General features: G+C 42.1%; 1 protein-coding gene across 2 annotated transcripts in view; it reads right to left on the reverse strand.

Moving 5' to 3' along the window:
* PREX1 (phosphatidylinositol-3,4,5-trisphosphate dependent Rac exchange factor 1) overlaps positions 1 to 21,845 on the reverse strand; it is a 120,336-nt gene that overhangs the window by 65,003 nt on the left and 33,488 nt on the right. For both annotated transcript variants that reach the window (XM_040079861.1, XM_040079862.2), the window contains exons 2-3: positions 4,729 to 4,800; positions 764 to 886 (exon numbers count right to left, since the gene is read on the reverse strand). In XM_040079861.1, coding sequence (XP_039935795.1) covers positions 764 to 886; positions 4,729 to 4,800 — 195 coding nt within the window. The remainder of the gene's footprint in view (positions 1 to 763; positions 887 to 4,728; positions 4,801 to 21,845) is intronic.

A 21,845-nucleotide genomic window follows, 5' to 3' on the forward strand; every position in this document is an offset into this window, starting at 1 on the left:
AGCTATTCACCAAATTTTTAAGTATTTTTAACAGCGAGTTTCTAAAGAAAAGCACCTGTGCTAACATCTGGCTGCTGACAAGTACTGGATTTGTAACCAGGACCAGGAACAACCTTGCCAGGTGATCACAACAGCAGATACACCAATACACTGAAGATTCAGGGCCTTATGTCACTTCCTCACTGCAAGCTCCCCACGGGACTCACCGTGATTTGATGGTAATGAAAAAGCACCACTGAGGGCGTTCCAGCACTTCTGAGCATATTGCAGCAACAGAACTCTGCCCAAAACGACAGCAAGCGAGTGCTGCCCACCATTTCCCTGGGTGAAATGGCAAGAGCACGTGCTGTGAGGAAAGCTGCCCAGCCCCGCCAGGGCCCGCAGCACCGGCTGCAAGGGCTGCAGAGCAGGGAGCACACACATCACACACCCCTGCCTGCCACACCAAGCAAATACCTGCAGGAGCACTGTTTCTGTGGTGCTTGAGATTGTGCTGCTTTTTTGATGGGTGAGAAAAAAAGGAAAAAAATTCAACAGGAAAGGGAAGTGTTTCTAAAAATACATTGTTGTTTAGCTCAGTTTGATGTGGTGTCCATTGTTCTAACCTCATTCACTTTTTTTTCCCACCCTACCTACAACTTTCCTACAAGACAGACATTGTCATAGTATTGCTGCAAGCCTTAGAGATTAGGGCTTGCTAAGGGGCTGGAAAGCTTATGACAGGAAACTGTATTTTCAGATAGCCTTAAGTCATTGTACTTACAAATTTTAAGAAAACATTTCCCAGTTCATGCTGAGACTGGGGTTCTGGTTGCAAACAAAATTCCAGAGCAGCCAGGAACTCCTTGTGAACACCAAGAATGTCTTCAATGTTAGAAAATAAGATCTGAAATATAAGGAGAAAAACATTGCTCGTTTTTAATATATCTCAGAGTTTTTGCTAAATAGTAATGCCAAAATAGTGTGGAGCTCTAGACTTACCATGATAGGATCCAAAGCCCAGACAGGGGCTTGTAAAGAATGAATTACACTGTATTTGCCCTTTTCAAGCCTCCTATAAAAATCTTTATTGCTACTGAAGCATATGCTGCAAATTAAGGTTATCTTTGCAGACCCCTGAGCATGATAAATGCAAGCAACCTCTTGTAAGTCTTGAGAATATTTCCTATGAGAACAGCCAGGTAAATGGAACCACAAGGCCAAACTCATTTTGCAGGAGACAGAAGTAGGGAGTAGTTTTTCCTTTCCTTCCCATGCATTAGAAATCTCTTTCTGGAAGAAATGGACTTGAAGGTATCACACACAAGGGTGCTCCTGTAAATAGGAGACAAAATCAGCTGTATGGAATCCAGCCTTTTACTGCCCAGAGTACAGAATAGTATGTTTCTCACAAACCTCAAGAGCAGCATTTAGAGTTCTCTTTCACTGACCTCAGTGACATCCAAAGGCACATTTAGAGGGGAAGAGGTCTCGTTCAACCTCATTCAACAAGGTTCAACCGGTGATTAGAATATACATGTGCTAAGGGGAATAAAGCGCCAGGGTGAAAGACGCTATAAGTACATTATAAATCTTCATTTTCATTTTCATTTCATACAAAATATGAGAAGAAAGTGTGAATCCACGTGTAGAAGATGGAATGCTACCTAGAGAGGGGTAGAAGTCCCAACATGAGGTGACAGCCATCAGTACTGGCAGCCATTGTAGGGAAGGCTAAACGGGCAGAGTAAATCCTGGAGCCTGCAGTGACATACATGTAGCAGACAATGTTTCTATCACTTTGCTTTAACTATGTCACTTGCAAAGAGAAGACCTGAAGTGCAGTCAAACAAGCTTCAAGCTTTCACATTGGAAGAAGCCTGCCAGATCTGGCTCAGTGAGCGGGCAGACCCTAAAGTATGCAGTCTGGCAGAGCCAGCCTTCATCTTCTTTGCTGTGGGAAGTGATCATGCCTAACATCTCCAAACACGTCCCAAAATGCCTTACCGTAACACTAAACTCTTCAACTTCGTGCAGCGGAATTTATTTACTAGATGTAGCACTGAGTCGGCCTGATGGCTGGTGATATGGCAGCAATTCAGAGAAACAATAATCTGTAAATTAAATCTAATTGTTAAAGCTAGGACTGAAACCTCAATTCCTGGTTTAAACCCAGTTTCTCTCTGGTTTAGCAGGGGTAGACAAGATCAGGAATTCAAGGCCTTCCCCTCTGCAGGTAGCCAGGTTCAACTCTATACTTCTGTTATTCACAAGGATGGGCAGAGTATCCCTCTCAAACTCCTCCTTCAAGCTGACTGCATGTCCAGAGTGGAGCCTGTTGCATCTTCCTTGTCTTTGCTTCAGGAATTCTGAGATTCGGTGTTGTGCACCATCATTAATGCCCACCTGTGCCTCAGAGCTCCTTTCTAGCTCTCAAGAAACTGAAAGATTCCAACACACTGAATTTGCACTGACTGGCTCTGAACCCAAAAAAAAGGCCAGGGAGCCAGGATCCTTTCACTGATCCCTAAAAACTTCCTGTGCTAATTTAAGTGGAGCCTGCAAGTGTTCTGTCATATGGTTGAAAGTGGTGTGATGATGCAGGAGCCCTTGCCTGCATTGCTTTGCCAGAAGGGGATTAACCAGCAAGAGGAAAAACATCTGTCAGGGATGATTTTATCCTTCAGGCGCAGTCATCAGGGGTGGTTTCTGATCCAAAGAATATCTGTGCAAGCTAATGAATTTTGAGGTGATCAGTAAAGCTCTGCTTGCAGCAGAACTTGGAGGAAAGAGTCACTTGAAAATCAAGGCAGCAGACAGACCTTGACTGCACATGCTCCTGTACCAAATCCAGTTACCAGCAGTTGTACTGCCTTCAAACTGCTCTATCAGCGAAGTGACAGCAGGTCCTGCTGTGAGCATAGCATAACACTAACACATCAGGAGAGTTATTCCCACATGAGGCAGTGAATTAATTCAAACCAATTTTATATAATGTTGCTGCAGCTGTTAGTCACTGGTGCACTTGTGAAATCTGGGCCTGGCACAGGACTCAATGTGGCCTTTCTGGAGAGGGCTACAGTGGCTAAAGATTACTGAAATCTCTGGTGCTTAGCACCAGCTCTAGGAGAAATCTGCAAAGTGATACTGGGACCAATAACCCAACTTATCTTAAAAAGCACCTTCTCCTTTCGCTCAGAGGCGAGTGACTGCCTGAACATCCTGTATTTTCCTCTAGGCATTTCTGCCATGTGAAGAAAGAGTAAAGACAGGCTTCTCCTCACATAAGCTGCCAAACCACTTTTATAGCCTCATCTACGGTCAGCTGTCTCACAGCTCTCTGGTGACTCAAGACACATAACATCAGCAGGCAGGTTATGAGAAGTCCCAACACCACCTTGCCTTGCCTGGCTCTACCTGTGAGGTGGGAGAAAGGAGCAGGAAATAAAAACCAAGCATCTTTCAACTGCAGGAAACACAAATTATTTTGGTATAGCGGGAGATGGAGGGTGGAAGGAGGAGACGATATTGACTCTGGAAACCATGGACACATGAAAACTGTGCCTTGTGATTCTGTTTCACCAGGAATAGGCATAAGCCTTTTATTACTGAAGAGAAGCTCTCTTATTGAAAGCTGGGTATTGTAATAAATGAGGTCTCACAGTGGCCTCGAAAAGACTCCCCAGGCATTTCAAGAATGATCCAAAAATAAAGTGGCACTGCCCCAGAGGAGTGTCAAGAAACTTCAAATACAAATTCTGCTGTACAGGATTTGTAGGCACTGCATCTGATTGTGTGGCAGTCATAATTAATATTCATTTTGATTATATGAATAATGATAGGAAAATAATTTTCATCAACATCAACATTGACAAAGAGTTGTGTACGTTTACTTTCATTCAGAGCTTAGTTTTTGCACACTTCCATGTACACATGATCTACTGTCACTAATCACTTGTCTACTTTTTCTTCAGTCACCCCTGAACTTACTCCAGATGCTGGACGGTGAGTTTTTGGGATATTTCCAGATTTGAACACAGCAAGAGGTTGAGCTGTCAGCAGTCTTGCTCCCAGCCACTCCTGATGCCAGCCAGTCAACAGCACACATTGCTGGCCTGAAGAGCTGACAGCCAAGGCAGGGCTGGAACCCTGCTCAGCTGGTACAAGGCTGGCACAGGAAACACGCCAGCTGCAGCAGCACTGTGGGTGTGATACCTCCTGTGCCTGCCCTGCTCCCTCAGGGCTACAGGGCAAGCCCTCCCACAAGAACCCAAATTCCTTTCCACAAGAACACAAAGGAAAATTCCTGCCTCCTTCTCATAAGCCCTACTAAATTTCTATTAGTAGAAAACAGCAGATGCAGATTGGCTAACTGAATACTGTCAAACAAAACAGATAAGGGCTGTGGACTCCCTGCCTATCCTCTCAAAGACATTGAAATGTCCCCTCTGTACTCTACTCAGCCTTTCACAAATCTTGCCAAAAGTTAGCATCTCTGACAACACTACACTATTGTCAAATTTTACTAAAATTAGCCAGTGAGATGAAAAATTACTGGAAGATGACTGCTATGAGAATGGGCAAACATATTGACAGATAAACTGTCAACATGAGCTCCTTTCCTTAGGGAACCAACTTAATAATAAGCATCAATATGACAAGAGAATATTTGATATTCTTATCCCTGAATCTAGCCTTTCATTGCATATCACTTTCCCTACCAAAAAACAAAGAAGACAGAAGAAATACCTTAACATTCTCCTCTGTTATGTACTTCTCAGCTTTGTCCACTGCATTCTGTCGGATCCGGTGAAGAAATGCCTGCAGAGATGAAAGAAGATTTACGTTCAAAAGTTTGACAATAGTTTGATTTCACTCTTTTATTTCCTCTACCTTCCCATCAACACAGTGTTCCTGATTACCTTTAAGACTGAAAGAAGGTAAACAATCACAAACTCCCCACCACAGATGTCCAGGCTGCACGCAGGCACTATCAAACACATTTCCTACAACGCTGTTGGGCTTTGCTTTCCTCAAAGGGAAGAAAATAAATGTCTTCCCTTTGTTGAAGCTTTTAGCTTTAATTATCTATTTAATTATCTACTAGCAATAGACTACAGCAGGGTCCATTTGCTCCTCTGAAGGTTTCCTGTGTCTCCAGGATGCAGCTGTTGTGCCCCGAGGCAGTGTGGAAGGGACTGTCACACTGCTGGAGCTGAGGCACCTCAGAGCCATGAGCTGTGGCTAGGGCCAAGTCCAACAGCCTCAATATGCAGGGAAGGGAAGTGGAATTCACCAGACAGTGCCAGCGATACGCTGTCCTGTTCACTTTATTTCAGCTGGTTAAAAACAGACAAAGCAATGCTGGAACTTTCCACTTAGGTCAGGTTTCCCCTTCTCTCAGCTCTGCACAACTCTGGCTTTAACAGCCAAATCAATAAAAAGCTCCAGGCCAGATACAAATTGACAGTGATCTGAATATCAGCCTGAAAAGTATAACTCTGGCTACTGGAAGTTGGGAGGACCTACTTGCATTTGCACTGAACACACCCACAAACCTATTTGATTCAGTGGGAAGTGTTTAGAAAAGAACATTGCATGGGATTTCCATCTCAAGACTCCACTGGTTTAGCAACTATTGGCTAAAAGGAACTTCTGAACTGAGAGCAGAGAATTTTCCTATCCACAGGCATCAGCAGAGATGGAAATACCTGCAGGAGAGACTGAAGGGCAGCCAGTGAGGACAGAACCTGCTGCAATAAACTACATAACCTCTGCAAAGAAGGGAAGAGGGCTCTCCTCTCTGGTCTTGCCGGTGGTTTCTAACTTGCCTCCCATACAAAGAAGTGAGCCCTGGGGAGTGCAGTGAACAAGGATGAAAGAACTTCTCTTACCCACCTGAGAGAGTGAGGGGAAGTCGGTAATGTCTTTATTTAGGGCACAAAACAGCTTTGTTACAGCTTGATAATAAAAAAAGCCTTTAAAAGATTAACTATTCCTGAGCAAGGTCCATGTCAGCTAGTGCATATTCAGATTTTGCTTTTTCCCTTTTGCCTGCTGTGATCAGCAGCAGCTTACAACCTCTTAAGAAGCAACGTTACTGAACCAACCTTACAGCTTATGGAATGCCTTCTCTCTGTCACTCATCAGCCATTCACACTTTACAGGACAGGCACCAGTAAAAAGACATTAATTAATTAATGAGTCACAGAGACCCTACACTTGTTTTTAGCCCTGGATTTTTAACCTGCTTTTGAACAAATTTCAGGGACCGTAACCACATTGCTCCCCTAGTTTTGCTAAATAGGAAGAAGATCTTGGCTAGATTCCAGCTAGATATGGAGAACTCAGAGGAGTTTGTGGAGACTAAGTCTGAAGAATAGATTCCTGCCTCAAGGGAACAGGACACATGTGCCAGTGGCAGAAGAGTTATTTTGTAAGGACCAGCCAGTCCACCCTGCCAATAATCCAGCCAGGAACTGTAGTGCTCAGCAGCTTGGCAGCAGTGAGGGAAGTGTCTGAGATGAAGTGCTCAGCACAATGACTGCTGACAGGAGGAATAGCTGCTGCATTCCCACTTCAGTGTTGGGTGTGATAGCTGAGCATTAGTAAGGAGGCCTCTGAACTATAAAGGTGGCACCTAGAGTTTTCTAGAGCATTCCAGAGTCAGTCATTTGCTAATGGTAAGTCAGACAGTGATTCTCCTTGCTTTAATCACAAACATGTTTGAAGACAATGAACCCAACTGAAATCATCAATTAACCAACACAATTTGCAGTTCCACTGGTGACTAACAGTTACCTGCACATTAGTTCCAGTATGAAGGGTCTAATAATAGAGAGTTGTATACAGAAGTGAAAATCACATTTGCTGTTAGGAGCCATTCAATAAAAAAGTGGAGACTGTGTTAATCTAAGAAACAGCTTTTCTGTGATGCTTGTCTGAAAAGATCACTTGATGTGAGCACAAGAAAAGGAGAAAAAAATAGAGGAAAATCAAACAAAACAAACAAACAAAAAAAGGCATAGAAGCAGAGAGATGAAGAAGGATGAAATACCTAGAAGGGAAACAGACAGTCAACTTTGTAGATAGTCTTTCAAATCTCCTACAGCCTCTGATTTGCCTTGATATGCATGGACAGCAGTCTCTCCAGTAATAAGACAGTTACAAGAGATTTTGGTCTTACAAATTTAGTAGTCTACTGTACAAAATGCAAGTGCCCTCAAATTATCAAAACTTAGTGGATGCAGAACAAGTTTGCTCCCCATTTTTCAATACCTACTAAAGTGCAAGAAGAATCTTTTGCAACACAGTCACTCAAATAAACAGTATGAAAACCACAAGCTTTTAAACAGCAGCTCACGAAGATAATGCCGCATGCCCTGTTCACATGGCAACACCACCTTCTTCCAAACCACTTCCTCCTTGGAAAATGCAACCCTTTTCCCAGAGATATTATTCTAACATTCAGGTCAGCATTTCCCAAACTTCTTCAGTGATTTTTTGTGCTACTTGTTTCATTAGGGACTAAGCTTATCTGTACTAGCACTAGCCCATATCACCTGGCGACACAGACTCCAAGATCTATTACACAAGTAGTGTGCAACTCTTTTGGGGGAAGGGAGAGCCATGATCTTTCATTAGACCTACTGATTTAGCTGGATAATCAGAGTTATTTGGACCAAGACGTGACAAAAGTTATGTCAAAAGAGAGAAGGTGGTGGTGGATGAATATTAAAAAACTTGCCGTGTCTATACCTTATTTATATTCCAAGATATTTTGTTATAAAAGAGGAAGTAATTGAAAGGGCAAAGGCTTGTTTGGCCACCTACAAAGTTACTGAGACAAATTCTCTCCAGCTGCTCCAACCTCTTCACACTCTACAGAACTCATATATAAATTCAATGGGTCTGACCCTTGGCATTTTCCACAAGGAGCTTTCAGGGACCCCACAGTATAAGGAGCTTTCAGGGACCCCACAGTATAACCCTTTTCATCTGCAACACCTTCAATCTCTGTAGAAACTATCCTCCCAGGATATGTGGAAGCATGGGGGTCAGCTTTCTTAGATCTTGGAAGGACGACCCAGGCACACTGAAAATCATTCCTGGGACACTGCAAAATGATCGCAGTCACCCCTCCATTGCAATCAAGAGCAGAAATCTACTGTGGTCCACCGTTGGTTTCCATCTCTCTGAAACTATCAGGGATTACTGAAACAACAACCAACTGCAGATCACTGAGACTGCTGAAGAGCTGAAACTGATGAACAGGCAACAAAAGTAGGTTCTGCTTCCTATCTTCTTGTTGTACCCTGGTCAGGACTTAGAAGGATAACGATTTCACAAAAAGCAGAAATAAGAAGACAGCTGACAGCAGACAGCTTTCCTCCTTATCCCCCCCCACGCTGCATTGCTGCCCTGCCACTCCCAGCGCTGCCCTGTGCTCACACTGGGTCAGGTCTGAGCAATCCAAGCTCTTTGCGTGGGCAGCAGAGGAAGAGAGAAGCACTGGAAGAGACCTTGGATCCAGAACAAGAATGGGTCATGGCACAAGGCAGGGGAAAAATAGGAAACTAGGCTGATCAATTTTCATTCTCTTGATAACGACTGTAAAGACATCTTCCATTTTAATGCACTCAGTATTAGGAAAACAGTCCAGAGAGGACTTGTTTTTGTTTAAAATTCTGCTGTAGTAACATAATGTGTATTTGTGCACTGTGACTCGTTGTCCTAGAAGTCTGCTATTCCCAAACTCAGCAGGCCACAGCTGATGCACCTCATGTCATGCATAAGCATGATTTATAGTTTGTCTTACAGTACAAAGCCTTGCAGGATTCACACGTATCTATGACAAATGAGAATGTGCAGAGTGAAATGTTTCCTTTCTGCTTCACGTCATGTTGGACAAGTTCCTCCCAATACAGACTAATAGAAACATATTACAAATCTAGAATGAAATTTAAGTATAAAAGTTCATTTCATTAAATAAGTACTTTTTAATGAACTTTTTGTATGAAAGTGTTTTGTTCTTCTATTCACGGTTCTCACATTCCACTGTTTCAATGAAACCTCATTGTTTTGGTTGTCTTTGCAGCACCTCTAAACCACAAAAGCACAGAGTATATTTTAAGGAAAGAATCTGCTAATTGTTAGTTGTCACATGAAACAGTTGCACACATAAAACACGTGAAACAAGTGGGATTTCTCTCAACTGCTTTCCATATGGGCCTTGTTGAACTCAGCTTGTAGCCTTAATTAGGAAAAATTAGTATTTTCCATCTTCTGTGTAGCAGAAGTAACACAAGGCAAATACTAGGGACGAAGCAGTGCCAGTTTGCTCATGCCCCTTCTCAAAATTCATGTTTAAGGCAGATTCTTGCTATTTCTGAATGTTTGAGGAAGTTACTTCTTACTAAACAGCAAGACAGGCAGTGCGCCTGCCCCTGAGGGAAACGAAAAGGAGAACAGAAACAGGCAGCCGTGAGGCAACTCCAGTGTTGCTGGAGAAGCAACAACTCAAAGCACAATCCTGTAAAACCTCTTTCCTGAACAGCTGACTGGAATGTCACATTGCACTTAAGAGACAAGGGAGACAATTTTGTTAAACTCATTACTGATCACGACTGATTCAGAAAAAGGGTACAGGGATCTAAATGAGCCTAGAATTTTCAGGGTTAATATTAATAAATTGTTTTACACTTGTGCCATTAATTGTTTAAAGCTTCTTGCAAGTGCAGATATCTCGTTCCCAAGAAAATGTGCTCACAGTGACAAATTAAGAGGTGACATGAACAATAAATTCCAATATTTGACCATCACTAGCATCTTCGCCTTGCAACTACAGCACAAGGGTCATACATATGAACAAGAAATGCAAGTGTAATTTTAATTTCTCTTTTTTTTCATCACTTGAATTAGTGTTGTCACTAAATTCAGCTGTTAGAAGTCTGCCTCCATACCAAAAAATCCTATTGTCTTTAGCAAAGCAGCTCAAAGGTCCTGTGGGAACACAGCTTTACTGAAATAGTCTGACAAATTAAAATGAGCATTTGCTGAAGTTCATGTTTTAAGAGCAGGTACATCCTTGCTCATGTTACTCAAGTGTTAGCTTTGAACCTTGTCATTCTGATCATGTTCTTTTGCTTTCTGTCAGATACGCAATTCATAAGCTAAAGCTCCGTACAAACGACAGGAAGCCAATATCCTGCATCCTCATCCCACCTGTCAACTGCAGCTCTCACCTGCACCAAGGTCTGAAAGCCAATGTAATAAATAATCTCAAAGTAACAATGACTGCACAAGGCTATTTAAAGCTTTCAGCATTTCCCTCCAAGCCTGTTGTAACTACCCAACTGCTCGCAGCCTTGGGTCACCACGCAGCTGAGAATGCAGACACCTGAGCTGGGATGAACCTGCTTCAGCTCTGCTGCTCCCAGCATGGCCTGCAGTGCTGTGCACTGGTAACCGAGATCTACTGATGTCCGTTAAAGACAGGTGAAGTAATTCTTGAGTAAATACAGATGACTGGTTTTCCAACATCTCTTGCTGTCCTGGGCAGATGCCAGTGTACAATGTAGAATACTGGGCATGACTTGGGTTTTTCAGTTGTGAAATTAAGTTGGAATATTGGAAATCAGAAGCAACTCCTTTGTCATTACTAGCATTACACATGTAAAATGGAGCAATACTGAAGCAACTTTGCTACTTTTAAAGAGCCTATTACTGTACCTCTTACTGGCAATCCAGTACTCCCTCATTGCTCAAATACTGGCTGCTATATTAATATTTCTATAAAAGCACATTTTAAATTATGGGTGTCTGGAGAATGAAGGAAGAACTCAAGCATCAGATGAGCGCATTATACTAAAATTCTCCTAAACAGAACCACAGCTGTGAGAGAAAGCAACTCCACAAAAACATTGTAGCTGCAGCTGAAATCTACAGGCAAATTAATTCATCAGCAAACACCTGAACAGGGACTTGCCTGATAACAGAGGCATTAATTAAGCGGAAACAGCACCAGAAATATATTTTATTGCCCTAATTTCAGGCTTCCTGTGTATCAAACTGGCTTTAAAACCTCAAAGCTTATTGGTACTTTTTTTTTTTTTTTTTTTTTTTTTTTTTTTTTTTTTTTTTTTTTTTAATTTAATCTAATCTATCCCCTGAAGAGGAACTAAATTATTAGCTAGCCAAGATGATTAATAAAAAGAAAAAAAGTCACACACATCATGGAGTATCAAACATTCTCTGCATCTCTACAAACAGCTCAGGCAGCCTGAGCTGTAGAAGCTGCACAATCATTTCACACACACAAAAGTACAAGAGTTACAGGAGGCACCATCTCTTCCCACAGCAGACTGCATGACCATTTGCAAAAAAAAAAAGCAGATTCCATTTCAGGAGACACTGGAATAGAGCCTCAGAAAAGAAACACAAAATTCAGATATGTCACAAGGAAGAGATCCTTTGACCTGAAGCATATTTTCAATAGATATTTTTTGTAATCATATAGATATATAAGCAATAAATACATGTACCCATATTACAAAACCACCACTCATACTGGCAAATTAATAAACATTAACTAAGCACTGATCATGGCAATTTGAAACTTCTTCCCCACTTCTTATCTGACATATGGTGAATGCTGATAAATACTAAATGAAATATAGAGGAGCATTCAGAAATGCTATTTGAAATTATGTAAGTGCATGTATGAATAAAACATTTCAATACATAAACTTGATTATTTCTTTAAATACTAGATAAGAGAAACAGCTACTGCTAATACGAAGTACATGCCTGAGATAATTCCAAAAATCTGATTTGTCCACAGCCAATCCTGAATTTTAAGGTTCACGAAGTTATGACCACACTTGGCTGATTTATCTTACATCTCTCTTATCATTGTTACACTGTCTATAACATCAAATCAATCACAAAATACTGGCATTGCACAGCACTGGGACTTTCAGCTGTTCATGCTTTGACCGATGGAGGGAATTGGAACTGAAGGGAAGTCGTAGAGAAGTATGTTGCAGTGTTTCTCATTCGAGAGATCCCTTTCTTAAGGAGGAGCTGTTTTCATTTGAATTACAGAAAAACCTTTTGTGAAGTGAAAGACAGGCTGGTGCTGCAGAGAGGCCATTGTCTCTTCTCTATCACTGCCCTGACCTCTGCTAGCCCCTCCTCCCCCAGTCACTAATATTTGCATTCTCAGACAGGTCAGAAGATCCCAGTTCATTTCAGGGCCCCAAAAGGTACATTTCTCACCTCTGAAATCCTTCAGGACTCATTGCTATTAATCTCTGCATATCTCCCTTACCTGGACTTCTCTTGACTCCTCTTCACACTCTCCTTCCTGTACAATGTTATCTCTATATCGCTTTGAATAATCTCATTATTGTAGATTTAAAAAAAAACCAACAAACCCAAACCCCTCCTCTTCTTTGCTTAAGTATGCCCTTTTGTGAATATCTATCCCTGGAAGATTCCACCCCATTCCAATATCAAGAGAAAATATATTTGTTTGGATTCTCGAAAGAACTTAAGAAAGCTACGTGAGTAATTTTCTCAAGCTTTTGGAATATTCTCCCTTTTACTGGCCTCTTCACGTCATCTTCCCTGTTCTAAAATAATAAGAATTTTAATCATCTTACTGTACCATGGCACTCTTCAAAATGCTTTCTGGACAAAGTTGGGTTGAACAGTGTGGTTTACTTCATTCCACTTTTATGTAGAGAAATAAATCTGGACAAGTCTGTGTCTGCTTAGTCTTCATGGTACTTTAACAAAAGTTTGTTTCAGAAGTAAGGGCCCAATAAAACAACCCATGAATCTTCCAGGATTCAACTCCTATTACTTACATTCACTGTGTTCATAGTGGAGAGACGCCTACAGACTGCAACCAGTTCTACATTAGAGGTGGCTCCAGCTACTAAGATCCTATCAGCCACAGGATGTTTACTCAGGTTTCGGGCTCTAGACTGCTACTCTTTTTTCAGGAGGGTGGAAGAAACATCAGAGAGACTAGAAACATCAAGTGATATCCAAAAAAAAAAAAAAAAAAAAAAAAAAAGAGAAAAATCAAGATCTGCAGCAAAAATCAGCATTTCTTCAAATAATATTTCAAGATAACAATCTAAGCTGAAGAACTTTGCTATCAGAAAGACTATTCTCTTCCTCTTCTACTCTTTCCAGGGGTGGTGCCTTAATACACTAAACTAAAGAGACAACACAGAGGAAAACTTTAAAATTAAGTCTAGTCCCCTAAAGTCCATGGAATATTCTTCATTAGTTGCAACACAGCCTAGAACTTCACGTAGCTGAAGCAAACCAGTTCAGCTGACTGCCGTCAGTTCACTGACACTTGCTCTCAATTACCGGCGAATCTACACTGGGCCCTCATAGCACCATCTCGGGTGAGCCACGAACCTCATCTACATTGCAAACACGTAACAAAATCCCAGGATCTTATTTCCCTAGGAACACTATCTATGCCCTGATGATACGTACTTAAGATTGCCTCTCATAAGCCAGTTTAGCATCAGACTTTGAATCTAAATATTGAGATTGCTTCCAGAGGTTTCTCCTCAAGGGCAGGTTTACCTGGCGCGGCCGGGCAGCAGCAGCCCGGCTCCCGAGGCTCCCTCGGAGGGGGAAAGGCGCGGGGTCCCAGGGCTTCCCCCTGAGGCACCTGAGCAGGTGGTGAAGGTCCTTCTTCAGTGAGGTAGGGTGTTAATGAGGTCCAGGGCAGGCCGCTCCCACGAGCGGAGCTTCACTCACGGTAGGAGACGGCAGCAGGCGACGGCATCCCGCTGTGGTGGCGAATCCTCCCCGCAGCAACCAAAGCCTGTCTGCCCTCTGATACCGAGAGAGCGAGAGAGAGCTGGGAGCTGCGCCCAGCCCCTTCCCCCAGCCCAAATCACCATCTCTGCTGCCCCAAGAGAAACCCCTCAGCTGAGAGCAGCCAGCCGAGAAAACACCCTTCCCTTGAACCCTGGCCACTGCTTTTGTCTCTCTTAGGTACTGTCGTTATTGTCTCTCAGCAACAGATGGGAGAAAATTCCCAGAGAGAAAGAAAACAGAAGGAGCAATCCTAACCTCCAGCGCTGTGCATTTACGCTTCCTATCACAGGAAAGAAAAGAAAAGAACACCGCTTTTGAGTTGCCAATTTCTTTGCGTGTGCTTCGCCCTCACCCGGTGACTGGGCTTGCACACACAGAGGGGGTTGCATGCACAGCTGCACTCGCAAAATCTGCCTTGAAGTATTTGCAATTATTTACATGTGCACACACACACACACACACACACACACAAAAAAAAAAAAAAAAAAAAAAAAAAAGCGCCTCTTTCACATGTTGGTTTTAAAAAAAAAGCAGACAAACCTCACAAGTACATTTTTACTACGACCCCAGGGCAGGAACAGACGGTTTGGCTGAAGGTACGGCACCTGGTTTTCCTCACCAGTCTGCATCATTTTGAAGTGTGCACCACCTGAGTGCTCATGGGAATGGCTCAGAGTTTTCCCACTAGATTGCCTATACTGCAATACAGTGGAAAGCACATACTGTTTGGGAAAAACAGGCAAGAAAAAATTTCTTAATTAAATATGAAATATAATACCAAATTTTTAACAAAATCAGAAATCTCCCTGAAGGCCATGTCATTCATGGGCCTTGCTTTTTTCCTTCTCTTTCAGAAACAGCACTAGAGACACAGAGGCCACTGCAGAGTGGTCTAGAGAAAGCCTCTGCCCATAGAGCACCGCGGAAACATCCTCAAGGCTTACTCATGTCAGGGTTCCTGCACAGCTTTACACACCTAGAACATTTAGGCTGTTCACACACCCGTTTGGGGTGCCCAGACAGACCTAAACTCTTCACTGCACCCAACACTCAATGGTAACCAGTCACGTTTCCTCTTGGACAAGTGGAAAATTATGCCATTCTGTCAGGTCTAAGAGCCAGACAAGTCTAAAAATACCACTTGTCCCACTGCCCCAAGCCAGCCCAGAGCCGGGTTTCATAGTTCCCCTTCAAATAGATTTCTTTTCTTGTGACAGACTGAAGAAAACCTCTCTCTCGTGGTGGCATTCCTTCTCTGCACACACGTTCTTGGAGAACACAATCATATCACACACAGTCTTAAACTCCAGCTTCCTGTGAAACAGAGTGAAGAATGAGACCATTATATTTTAAACATAAAGGGGAAGTTGAGCTAGTGAAGCTTACTGTAGCCCCTGAACTGAAGGGCTCCAGCAAGCAGACAGCCCTTCCCAGCCTTCCCATGGCCTGGGACTGGCCCAAGGGTCTGCGAGGTCGTGCTGGTGCCACTGGTGCCGGCTCCGCAGTTCTGGCTTGTGGCATGAGGGCGGTATTGGCAGCTGTGTTTTTAATCTATGCAAAGTCTAGAGAAAAGCTAAAAATATAGCTTTGGCATATACACTTCTCTTTTGTTTACAGAGTTGCAAATAGATGGGAAACCCTAAAAGGAATTACTAAAATTTTAATTTTAGAAGGGGCTTTGTGATTGAAACAGGGTTTTTTAAGTATTATGAAGTTTTAAAATGAAAACTAGATAAAATTTGATCTTCCTTCATCTGAAGCCAACTGCATTACATTGCTAGGAAACATGAAGCACATCTCTCCAATCCTCAATCTGTTTCTGCAACCTGCCCTTTTCTCAGTACTGCCACAGCTTTCTCCCCTGCATTACAAAAACTATTAAAGCAGCTTGGGGACTTCTCACCAGGACAGTCCTCTGGAAACTGAGCAACTATTTTCAATGTAGGTACGTTGTATCTGCAGAGCTGCAGTTGGGATTAGGTATCACTTTGTTCACCATTCCATCCAACCACAGGAATTGTCCCTGCTGAAGAAAGGGTATCAACCACACTGCCTGTATGTCAATGCACTGGCTGGAGAGTTTAGCCAACCATTCATTCAGGCTGCCATCTTCTCTTCTGCAAGACTTTCCCTTCAGCTGCTTTTTCATTAGAGGCTGACTAGTAGCACCTACTATCTAGCAAAGAAATTCACACATGGAGTTCCCTTCAGAGCCAATACTCCTGCCACTCATCCTATCTGCCAGCGCAGCAGCTCTCAATCCAAGTCCATTGCCAGTCACCTCAGACACTGCTCGCACTACTTCCCCCAAGGATCCATCTCCATCAGTCCAAAGAATAAATCTCAAAATATACTGCCAAAGCTCAGGTGCAAGCTGAGCCAAAGCAAATAGCTGGTTTAAACCTCATCTACCACTGTTACACACTGGACTGAATTTCTCCTTTGCAGGAGTCCCAACTGCATCTGTGCACTCAGCTGATTGCCAGCTACTGAGTGTTCACACAGAGCAGGGCTTTTATTTGTAATAAAATATTTAGAGTGGAAAAACACCACAGAATTTAATAAAAGAAACACTCTCAGACTGCCAGTGCCTTGTGGTGCATCTTTGCAGATGCTTGGAATTCCCTACATAAATAAAGCTGGAATTTAAAGTTCTGCCAATTAAATAAATGTCTGTTTCAACTCAGTTTTGTAACAGTAACCAATTTTACTTATACAAAATAAAGTGTAAAGTCCTGGATTATAAATAGGCTCCATTTGTGGATCTCTTTTCACAGTTACTCTGCCTAAATAGCTGACTGTTCAGAGAAAAAAACACACCCAGTTAGCACACCTAAGCACAACTGCATTAGCCAACTTAAAAGGCAAAACACACAAACAAAGCTGAATGTAGACATCAGATATCTTTAAAAACTGTTGGTCATTCTCATAGAAAATGCAATAGATCTAAAAGCTTTTTAAGAACAAGTCTTTAGAAACTTATAGAGGCAACATATTTTCTAGTGAACTGTTTCAGTGTTTGCACAGTAAAGGAAACTGTGGATGCTCCATCGACTGTTGCATCAATACAGAATCCTTTATCAAAACCCTTTTTATTTTAGCCATGTACCAAATTAAGCAACTGTGTTTAAATTCAATACAGATGGTGGATAAAGCAAAAACAGGAGGAAAACTGGAACTGCAACCCTTCCTTCCCTGCTAACAACCTTAGCAGTGTCCTGCTCTTTGTACTCTGGGAATCATTCCTCTGAACTGGGAAGAAGAGCCCACCCTCCTTTTTTCAATCTACTGACACTTAAAGCTGTCCTGTGGTTTTCTTGGGAGGAAAGCTTAGAATACTCTCTGCTAGTCTTCTAGCAGGAACTGGAAGAGAAGCAAAATAGGAAATGATAAAAAAAATCCCCAGGGCACTTAACTGAACTTTGCAAAACCAATGCAAAGCTCTGATACCAACATCCCTGACAACACAAAAACATCCGTGCCAAAGCACAGGGCCTTGCTCTTGCTGTCAGCCACTTGGGACTGAAAGCAGGTAATACAAAACACCCATGAGAAACACTGAGAAACCACAGCAGGGGAAGTAATAAGCACAGGATGTCACAAGAAGTATTTATTTATTCTTTAATTCACCTCCAAAAACCCTAAAATCTTCTTCAAGGCAATGCTCTACTGAAAGCACCTCACAGCTGGGAGCACTTCACAGCACTATAGCTAGGTGGCTGTGCATGATTTGATTCTGATGCTTATTATCTTTTTAATGGAAAACGTAGTTTGTCATGCTATTAGTGCCTCCAGATTTGAGTGGAACCTATAAGCATTACAACCCCTTTATATATATTCTGGCAAGGTGGCTGTAGTTTTTGTTTTGACTTTTATTTCTCCCCTAGTAGGACAGTCCTCAAGGCACTGTAAGATCTCTCAATGGGAAAGGGCTACTGTCTGCTCAAAGCCCTTTTCAGTGACTCCTGGCTCTCTCCAGCTAGTAATCCAAACGTTTGTTGGCTTCACTTACTGTTCTAAAAAGTAACATAAGGCAAGATGCGATTACCCACAAGTCTCTGTGCTACTCCTTGTTTTATTACTTCTAGCAAATGGAGTAGAAAACAGTAAAAGCAAAGCATTTGAATACTGCTTGCTAAGTACAGAACCTGTGCAGAGCCTCTTTATTTTTTGAATGCCACAGTAAAGCTATGCATGACCATTTGGTTTGAAACAGACCACACATATTACTCCCTGCTCACTGTGTTGACTCTTGGCTGGTTGCTCTTCTATCACTGGCACCATACAATAAAGCACCAACCTGTTTCAAATGCACATGCTTTTTAAACGGGCATAATTCCACAGAATTAGGCAATTCTGACATCAGCCTTAAAAGTGACAAGTCCCTTGGTAGGGATGGGATTTATGGCTCGTTACCATAGTGCTAATTTACATGGCTTTTGTCCCATCCCTCCCGATGCCTTGTCAATTACCGATTGGAAAGGCAGGCTGGTACCCCATCTTTACCTTGTCCCCTGCCCTGGGGCTGCCAGCAATGCTTCTAATTACAGAATTGTCACAAACCAAACTCCATCCTTAGGGCAGAACTCTTACAAGAGTGAACCACACGTGAAGTGATGCCAGAAATCTTCTGAGATGTAACCCATGGCCCTGGATCCAAGGTCCTCCTGTGCAGTATAGTGCTGCTGGCACCTCATACAGGAGGCAGGAAGCTATAGAAATGACTGTTCAGAATCTAGATGATTAATCATGGTGCTTATTACTTACAAAACCATCCCATTATTCTAGCATTCCCTTCAAAATCCACCGTTCTTAATTAAATATAACATTACTACTATAACAAATAATTTTAGGCCTTATTACCCAAATGAAGTAGAATAATTTCTAGGACATGCCTTTTCCATCAAAAATGATGTTGACATTTTTTATTTTCTAAGTACTTTATTTTTCATATCTGAATGCTGAAGCCACAAAATAACCACAGGGTTATTTCAGGAAAATCTGCTTTGAGTGCTACTTGGATTTGTTATCTTTCCTACAAAAGCTTCATAAATCTCCATTAATTTGTAAGGGAGAGATGGCATGGTTCAAGCTAAGTCTGCAAAACACTAAAATATTTCAAACACCTCTGTAAAACAAACAGAACATTGATCATATTAATATAGGTAAAAACTAAGCCTTTTCAGGTAATTATGAAAGGAAGTGTGATCAGAAACTGGGTAACAAAGTAAAAAGAAATCCTAGTACAGCTATGAACGAAGAGATGCTATAAATACTGAAGCCCACTGTTCTCATGAGAATAGTTTCATGATACCTGTACACACATTTCACAGTTTTCCAAAAGGGTCAGCTAAAAGGAGGTACAACACGAGTGACAACTTCCTTCCCAGAATTCAAACTTCTTTCCTTCAGCTTTTTTCCAGAAATGGCAGAAGGAACAATAGAGAATATGGGGGAAGGAGACAGGCAGACCTGTGAAGAAGTGAGGTGTGTGAACAGAAGGCAAATTTTCCTTACAAGTTTTCACATGGTGCCCTGGCATAAGATAGCACTGGAGTGCTAACGAGCCTGCACCACAGGAGAGTGACTGCAGAGGTTCCTTGCTTAAAATTTAGAATATGCCTAAATGCTGTCTCCGAAATAATGATTAATTTTGACCTAACACAGAATTAAATACTGTCTCTGATATGATAAAATAAGCGATAAGAATATAAGCACTGCCCAGGAACATTTTGGCACACCTTGCCAAGATTTCTGCACTCCATTGCTTCTTTTTTCACTCTCTGATAAACCCAGTTATAACATCTTTGCATTTAGGTCTACAACATGTGATGGGATGTTTTGTTCTAGTTTAGTGGCAAAAGGAATGTAAAAGAAAGTGAATGCATCGCTTGTATATCAGAAGGTGTTTTTTTCTCCTAGCAGGACAGTTTCTTCCCAGGCTTCACAAGGACAGGGAACACAACTCAACCCTGGCACCACAGTGCCGGCTCATGTCATGGAGGTCTCTAAGACAGTAGACATGCTTGACTGGTCTGGGTCTTTTGGTTCGCATTTCTCCAAGACATGCACTTAGGTTTAGGATCTGGCAGGATCTGTTACTCTTAGATGCCTTTGCATTTGGATCAACATATTTCATACTAAGCACTCACCACCTATTTCTTTCTTTGAAGGACATTTAATATGGGAACTCCCCGTCAGTAAGACTCTGTGGGACATGACTTGCATGTCAGACCACCAATGCAACTTAGAGCTGGTTAAGAAGGATTTTGATTATATAGAAATGATCTGTGGCTTTTACCAAGGTTTAATTTTTTATATTTAAAAATACACAAACATGTATACATCTTCAGTTCCTCTAACCATCACTACACTTTCCCTCTCCCGAGCGTCCAAGAAAGTGTGAATTGACACATACAGGTAACCAAGGTGAACACTAAACCACACCCAAAAATGCAAGTAGATTTATTTCCTTACATTGCTAACGAGGCTGGGTGGCAGAGACACACAGGCACACGGGCTCTGTTAGGCTCAGCCCAACCTGGGGCAGAGACCCAAGGAGACACAGACCCCACTCTGCCCAGCTCATCCCAGTGGATAGTGGCAGGGGGAGGGAAGCCCTGACTGCCCCAATATAAAGGACTTCACACATGCAGAGTTTATCACAAGGCTGTGTTTTATGACCTGTCTCTCTCCCAGCAGGAGGCTCAAGCATGCCCGCGAGAGTGTGTTATCTTTACACGGGAACTCTACTTCTCAAAGCAGGCGTAAGATGAACAACACTAGGCAGGCGTAAGATGAACAACACTAGGCATAATAAATGGAGTTTCCCCACACTGATACGGGGCGTTCTTAGCTGTAAGGTCACTCTGACCAAAACTATTCCCTCCTTGCCAAATCTTCTGGTTTTAACCCGTTCCTCCCAACATAAGACTTATTTGGGCTAAGAATTTCACAGGATGTATAAAGAAACATTTTTCTTATTTGCTTCTCTCATGAGAGTCCAGCTCATTCTTATTATTTGTGTTTCTTCGTATTGTTACTAGAAACTTCAGCTTTCTTAAATCAACATGACTAGCCCAAGAGAAGGGAATTACTTAACCCCCTGCTAGAATACATGAGATTATTTAGAGAAAAATATTTGTATACTGATGAAAAGTAATTGTCTTTCACTGTCAGGGTTAATTTTTATTGTTCTCTATTCTCAATCTATTCCCTGTTGTTAAATTTAAACACAGAATGACAAACTAGCAATTCCTGAATTTAAATCCCCACCAATAAAATGGTGCTGTTTATAACCTAGAGTAATCACCTACAGCCCACAGTAAATCCCTTTGGATTCTCCACTGGCATTTCTTCATTTGTAAAACATAAACAGCATCATTTAGCTTCATCCTTGCCATGACAACATAAATAATGTACAGATTTAGACAAAGCCTATCTATCCTGTCTCTTAAGAGTTGTAAGGAGTAGTTCCTAAAAATAAAAGAGAGTGGAAGGTTCACCTCCTTCCTATACTGGGGGCCCCAGAGCTGGACAAAGTACTCCAGATGGGGTCTTGGGAGAGCAGAATAGAAAACTCACATCCTCACCATGGCTAAACCACCAGATTTTAGTTAAGGGTGCTGATAAATGTTTCCAGGGTAACCTAATGGAACCAAATGCAAAACAACCCAGAGCAACTCTTACCTTCCCAAACGGACACAACAATGCATGTCTCCTGCTGATGGGGCTCTCCTGCACATGAGCACCTTCTACCCATGACAGCAACCACCAGTTTTGCATGGAGCAGCTTAAGCATTCCTTAAGAAAGCAGGTACCAGAAAGCTTCTTGAGCACAGTGTGGAAGCTGAGCTATTCCAAGCTATTCAGCAAAGAGTTAAATTAATCAGCATATACCTTATATCACTGAGACATATACCACAGAAACATCCAAAGATGCTGGCAAATATTAATCCTTTCTCTTTACCACTCCACTCATCAAGAGCAATTAAGTCTGAGTTGCATGATTG

This window comes from Hirundo rustica, chromosome 16, assembly GCF_015227805.2.
Source record: "Hirundo rustica isolate bHirRus1 chromosome 16, bHirRus1.pri.v3, whole genome shotgun sequence".
Taxonomy (NCBI): domain Eukaryota; kingdom Metazoa; phylum Chordata; class Aves; order Passeriformes; family Hirundinidae; genus Hirundo; species Hirundo rustica.